Genomic DNA, 6,930 nt, shown 5'->3' with positions numbered 1-6,930 from the left:
TCATCCCCTCCCCCACTCACCTATTGTACTCTATGCTACTTTCTCCCCACCCCCCCCCTCCTCTCATTTATCTCTGCATTCTGCAGGTACTCTGCCTGTATTCCTGTTGAAGGGCTTTTGCCCGAAACGTCGATTTTACTGCTTCTGGGATGCTGCCTGAACTGCTGTGCTTTTCCAGCACCACTCTAATCTAGACTCTGGTTTCCAGCATCTGCAGTCATTGTTTTTACCTCCCCAATGTAGAGGAGACCGCATTGGGAGCAACGGTTAGAATAAATGACATTGGTGGATGTGCAGGTGAAACTTTGATGGATGTGGAAGGCTCTGAAGTGTATTTATTTTCGTACATGATTTGGAGATGCCAGTGATGAACTGGGGTGTACAAAGTGAAAAATCACACAACACCAGGTTATAGTCCAACAGATTTAATTGGAAGCACTAGCTTTCAGAGCGCTGCTCCTTCTTCAGGTGACTGTGGAGAATAAGATTGTAAGACACAGAATTTATAACAAAAGTTTACAGTGTGATGTAACTGAAATTATATATTGTAAAATACCTGGATTGTTTGTTAAGTCTCTCATCTTTTAGAATGACCATGGTGGTTTCAGTTTGTTCACATGTAAATCGCAAAACTTTTTAAAAAAGTTACATCCTCAAGTGAACTTTAACAATTGGTGTCATGTCGGCCCAGATAAGGTATTGAAGGTGTTAACTCCCTGTGAGGCTGTCTGTGCCACGATGGTCAGACTGATTCTAATCTAAAAAAAGGATTTACAGAATCTTACATGGATTCATGCAGTTTTGAGTAAAGTAAAATATAATTCTGCAAGTACAAATTCACCCCACAAACTTATATGTGCATTTGTGCGTATGTGTGTGTGTATAATGCAATGGGGTCACCTGTAGTGTGACATGACCCCAAGGTCCCAGTTGAGGCTATCAGCCTCGGCTGATCCGAAGACGTAAGCACACAGACAGACACACGCACACACACGCACACTCACACACACTCTCCTACAGACACACACACTCATGCAGACGCTCTGTCGTATGCTCACATATACACTCCACACACACTCTATCACAGACTTATAACCCTATACACTCACACTCATACTGTACACACACTCTCTCACAGGCGCTCATAACCACGCCCCCATCCCACCCCATCAAATCCCTTCCCCCCCCCTCCACACACACACACACACACACACACACACACACATGCGCGCACACACACACACACACACATATAAGTTTGTGGGGTGAATTTGTACTTGGAGAATTATAAACAGTCAGGTATATAGTCAGCCCTCCCACAATAGACCAAGGCTTCTCCTGCCCGATATAATAAGCTGCTAAGGCATTTTTATTCATTCATTCACAGGTTGTGGGCACTCGCTGGGTCAGCATTGATTGCCCTGTCCCCAGTTGCCCCTTGAGAAGGTGGGGTGAGCTGCCTTCTTGAACCTCTGCAGTCCTTCGGGAGGGAATGCCCTTAGGGAGGGAATTACAGGATTGTGACCCAAAGACAGTGAAGGAATGGGGATATATTTCCAAGTCAAGATGGTGAGTGACTCGGAGGGGAACTTGCAGGGGGTGGTGTTCCCATGCATCTGCTGCCCTTGCCCTTCTAGATGGAAGTGGCAGTGGGTTTGGAAGGTGCTGCCTGAGGATCTTTGGTGAATTTCTGGAATGCATCTTGCAGATAGTACACACTGCTGCTACTGAGCATCGGTGGTGCAGGGAGTGGATGTTTGTGGATGTGGTGCCAATCCAAGCGGCTGCTTTGTCCTGGATGGTGTCAAACTTCTTGAGTGTTGTTGGCTCTGCACCTATCCAGGCAAGTGGAGAGTATTCCGTCACACTCCTGACTTGTGCTTTGTAGATGGTGGACAGGCTTTGGGGAGACAGAAGCTGAGTTACTTGCTGCAGTATTTCTAGTCTGTGACCTGCTCTTATAGCCACTGTGTTTATCTGATTAGTCAAGTTGAGTTACTGCCACACCATCTGAAAGGGACGGAATGAGGGATATATATTCTCCTTTGAGATAGAGTCCACCATTGTTCTGGTATCGGGGGGCCTCCCTTCTCCTTTTCACCAATTTATTACATTCACTGATGTAAAACCATTTGCTTCCTTCACACCCCCTGACAGGCTAAAGGTCACGATACCTTGCGCCACGTGCTGGCGTGCTTTGGAGGTGCTGGGGGCCAGCATGCCTGCGCCATTGCCCGGTCCCTGGGCATGAAAACCGTCTTCATTCACAAGTAGGTGCAGGTTTACTGAGATATTGGTTTCCTCCTCACTTGTCAGTGCTACGCTAACTCTCTCTCTCCTGCTTTCTAGTTCCTCTCTCCCACTCTTTCTCTGCCATTCTCCATCAATCATTGACACTCTGTAACCCCCTCAATCTCTTTTGATTACTCTCTTTCTCTCTATTGTTGTCTCTTTCACATACTCACGACTTGGCTCTGTCCCTGAGCCTCTGTTCTGCCTACCTGGCTGTGTTGATCTCTGACTGTTTTTCTCCCTTACTGTCCTCACTTCCCTCCCTCCCTCACATACACACTCTGTCTCTCAGGTATGGCAGTATCCTATCAGCCTATGGAATGGCCTTGGCAGATGTGGTACATGAAGCCCAGGAGCCATGCAATGCGGTGTATGAAGGAGCCTCATATTCCTTTCTGGATGAGAGGATAGACGTGCTGGAGAAACAGTGTGTGGATGCACTGCGTGCTCAGGGATTTTCCAGGTACAAACAAAGTATTTTAGTTCCACCTGCTTAATCGAATGATAATGTGTAATCAGCCAAATCATAGAATCCCGACAACGTGGAAACAGGCTATTTGACCTGACAAGTCCACACCAACCCGCCGAAGAGTATCCCATCCAGACCCATTCCCCTACCCTATTACTTTACATTTCCCCTGACTAATGCATCTAAGCTACACATCCCTGAACACTATATTCGATTTCCCATGACCAATTTACCTAACTTGCACATCTTTCTGGGAGGAAACCGCAACACCTGAAGGAAAACCACACAGACAGCCGCCCGAGGCTGGAATCGAACCCGGGTCCCTGGCCTGTGAGGCAGCGGTGCTAACCACTGAGCCACCGTGCTGCCCTTTCTTCAAAGCCCCTTTTAAAATATCTCCTTGTGTGGCTCAATGTCACATTTCGTTTTCCCATATTTTACTATCCCAAAGGTGCTATATCAATTCAAGTCCAAGCTCCTTGTTATCATTGTTATGTTTAAGTGATCAGTAGTCAGATGGAGCCCAAGGAAATGGTAGACTATTTGTATGAAAATATTTTTCATTTTCTTCATCATCTGACTAGCAACAGCCTTTAGAGTTTTAAATTGCAGTTTGTCACAGACCTGAGTAGACCAGTTCAATTCAGATTTCCAGAAAGCCTTTGAGCAAAGACACTGCTCATGTGCCCTCTCTCTCGATTTGTTTCTTTATCTCTTTTTCTCTCTTGCCCATTTCCACCCCAACCTCTTTCCCTTTTTCTTTCTCTTGTTTTCCCCTTTGCAATGTCTCTCGATCTTCCTTCCTCTCAATCTCTCTTATTTCTCCCTCCCTCTCTCTCCCTCCGCATCTCTCTCAATCTCTCTCTTTACCTTCCCATGATCTCTCTCTCCTTGATCTCTCTCTCTCTCTCTCTCCCCCTGTTCATCTCTCCCCTCTCTCTCTCTCTCTCTCTCTGTCTCACCCTCACTGCCTCCTCTCTCTCTCTCTCTCCCTTTTAAGGGGCAGCGATAGCCTCGTGGTATTATCACTGGGCTGTTAATCCTGAGACCAGGTAATGTTCTGGAGACCTGAGTGCAAATCCTGCCATGGCAGGTGCTGGAATTTTAATTCAATTAAAAAAATCTGGAATCAAGAGTCAGATGTCAATGGTCAGGAAAAACCCATCTGAGTCACTAAAGCCCTTTAGGTAAGGAAACTTTCATTCTTGGAGAAAGTGAGGACTGCAGATGCTGGAGATCAGAGCTGAAAAATGTGTTGCTGGAAAAGCGCAGCAGGTCAGGCAGCATCCAAGGAGCAGGAGAATCGACGTTTCGGGCATGAGCCCTTCTTCATTCCTGTAGAAGGGCTTATGCCCGAAACGTCGATTCTCCTGCTCCTTGGATGCTGCCTGACCTGCTGCGCTTTTCCAGCAACACATTTTTCAGCTCCAAACTTTCATCCTTACCTGGTCCGGCCTACACATGACTCCAGACCCACAGCAATGTGGTTCACTCTTAACTGCCGTCTGGGCAGTTAGGGATAGGCAATGAATGCTGGCGTGGCCAGCGATTCCCACATCCTGTGATTGAAGTAAAAGAAAGATCTCTCCCATCCCTTGTGTGTGAATTAAAATCCTTTATGATTCTGAAAATAAGAACTTCTAACTCAAACAAAGACCTAGGTCCAACTGGCCAATGGTGGATCATCTGTTACTCTGCAGTCAATACCCACAGGATTGTCGCATTGTTCCTAGCCTCTGACCTGCTGTTGTAACCATAGTTTTATATGGCTAGTCCAGTTCAATACCTGGTCAGTGACAACACCAGGATGTTGACAATAGGGAATCTAGTGACAGTAACGCCATTGAATGTCAAGGGGGAAGGGTTAGTCACTGCCCAGCACTTATGTGGCACAAATGTGGAAAGATCAGTGCTGAGGGAGTGCTGCACTGTCGGAGGGTCAGTGCTGAGGGAGCGCTGCACTATCGGAGGGTCAGTGCTGAGGGAATAACGCGCTGTCGGAGGTCAGTGCTGAGGGAGCGCCGCACTGTCGGAGGGTCAGTGCTGAGGGAGTGCCGCACTGTCGGAGGGTCAGTGCTGAGGGAGGGGGCACTGTCGGAGGGTCAGAGCTGAGGGAGTGCCGCACCATCGGAGGGTCAGTGCTGAGGGATCACCGCACTGTCAGAGGGTCAGTGCTGAGGGAGCACTGCACTGTCGGAGGGTCAGTGCTGAGGGATCGCTGCACTGTCGGAGGGTCAGTGCTGAGGGAGTGCCGCACTGTTAGAGGGTCAGTGCTGAGGGAGTGCTGCACTGTCGGAGGGTCATGCTGAGGGAGTGCCGTACTGTTGGAGGGTCAGTGCTGAGGGAGCGACGTGCTGTCGGAGGAACAGTGCTGAGGGAGCGCTGCACTATCCGAGGGTCAGTGCTGAGGGAGCAACGTGCTGTCGGAGGGTCAGTGCTGAGGGAGCGCTGCACTATCGGAGGGTCAGTGCTGAGGGAGTGCCGCACTGTATGAGGGTTAGTGCTGAGGGAGCGCCGCACTGTATGAGGGTTAGTGCTGAGGGAGCGCCGCACTGTCGGAGGGTCATGCTGAGGGAGCGCCGCACTGTCGGACGGTCAGTGCTGAGGGAGCACTGCACTGTCGGAAGGTGAGTGCTGAGGGAGCACCACACTATTAGAGGTAAGAGTTGAAAACAAAGGCTGTAAATGAAAGTTTCTATGAAAGTCCTCCATTGATGTAAACATCTACCGGTTCACTAACATGGGGGAGAGAAGCTGTGACCCTTGTCCACCTGGCCATCAGTGATTCGCATTAAAACCCAATGTGCTGGGCCCTTCCCTGCCCTCTGACCTGATCTTCCAGTTGTATCAATAATACAGTACTGAACTCCCTGCAGCCCCTTCGCTGTGCAGCCCTGCCACTTACTCCAATATGCCAGGAGTATGTGGGGAAATTATTGTTTGTTTGATTGGTGTGTCTTTGCTGTGGGTTTTCAGGTGTCAGATCAGCACGGAGGCTTTCCTTCATTTGCGGTATGACCGTACCGACTGTGCCCTCATGTGTTCTGGCAGCTCACACCCTCCGCAGTCTAGCTGTGACTCCTGTCGCCATGGAGACTTCCGCGCTGTCTTCACCAGCAGGTTAGAAACTTCAACAACTGTTGTGGTTCCAAACCCACGTCTGAGCTGCTAATCATGGGGCTTGGCATTTATTTAGCCTCACTTCTACATGGTTCGACTGAAAGTTAGGATATTTCTATCTCTGCACTGCTTCCTGAACTTGGCATCCACATTCTCACCACCACATCCCAGATAAAGGAAATACCAGTCCAGTACCCACCTCTTTGTGTTTCAGGAATAGAACATAGAACATAGAACAATACAGCACAGAACAGGCCCTTCGGCCCACGATGTTGTGCCGAACATTTTTCCTAGCTTAAGCACCTATCCATGTACCTATCCAATTGCCGCTTAAAGGTCACCAATGATTCTGACTCTGCCACTCCCACAGGCAGCGCATTCCATGCCCCCACCACTCTCTGGGTAAAGATGGACTGTGGGCTTAAAAATAACAACCCTACAATCCCATGACCCAGCCGAAACTGTAACCTTTCACCATACAACACCATGACCCAACCCAGACTGTGACCTTTCACCCTACAACCCCATGACCCAGCCGAGACTGACCTTTCACCCTATAATCCCATGACCCAACCCAGACTGTAACCTTTCACTGTACAATCCCATGAACCAACCCAGACTGTAACCTTTCACCCTAAATATCATGACCCAGTCCAGACTGTGACCTTTCACCCTACAACCCCATGATCCAGCTAGTGTGGCATTGCCACACAGTCTGTATGCCGTGTAAGATTGTTACCGGCTGTAAGCCCTCTCTGACCTTTCTTTTGTCTGAGACTGCACCCTGGTTGTGGTTGTGTCAATTTTGTGATCAGCCATGAAGGATCAGTTTGAATGGAGGGAGCAGGACTGAGGATTAAGCTGCCCACCGCTGTTCCTGTCTCTTACTGTAGCTGCTGCGACCCTTTAAAGTGCAGCAGGGGTTCAGTCACATGTTAACCTTGAACACTGGGGGTGGCAGTGAGAGAATGTGGGGGGGGAGGTGGTCAGTCTGATGGGGCAGATGGGGCTGGTGAAGGGGACATGTAGATTTGGGGAGGGGCACAGAG

General features: G+C 49.0%; 1 protein-coding gene across 6 annotated transcripts in view; it reads left to right on the top strand.

Moving 5' to 3' along the window:
* The window catches only part of oplah (5-oxoprolinase, ATP-hydrolysing), a 76,661-nt gene that overhangs the window by 27,347 nt on the left and 42,384 nt on the right, over positions 1 to 6,930 (top strand). For 5 of the 6 annotated variants that reach the window (XM_043690963.1, XM_043690964.1, XM_043690965.1 and 2 more), the window contains 3 exons: positions 2,158 to 2,270; positions 2,585 to 2,755; positions 5,738 to 5,881. In XM_043690963.1, the coding sequence (XP_043546898.1) occupies positions 2,158 to 2,270; positions 2,585 to 2,755; positions 5,738 to 5,881 (428 nt within the window). The remainder of the gene's footprint in view (positions 1 to 2,157; positions 2,271 to 2,584; positions 2,756 to 5,737; positions 5,882 to 6,930) is intronic. The other variant, XM_043690966.1, reaches the window with a different exon arrangement.

This window comes from Chiloscyllium plagiosum, chromosome 5 (genome assembly GCF_004010195.1).
Source record: "Chiloscyllium plagiosum isolate BGI_BamShark_2017 chromosome 5, ASM401019v2, whole genome shotgun sequence".
Taxonomy (NCBI): Eukaryota; Metazoa; Chordata; class Chondrichthyes; order Orectolobiformes; family Hemiscylliidae; genus Chiloscyllium; species Chiloscyllium plagiosum.
The sequence above is the reverse complement of the archived record's forward strand: the minus strand, read 5'-3'. Positions and strand labels throughout refer to the sequence as shown.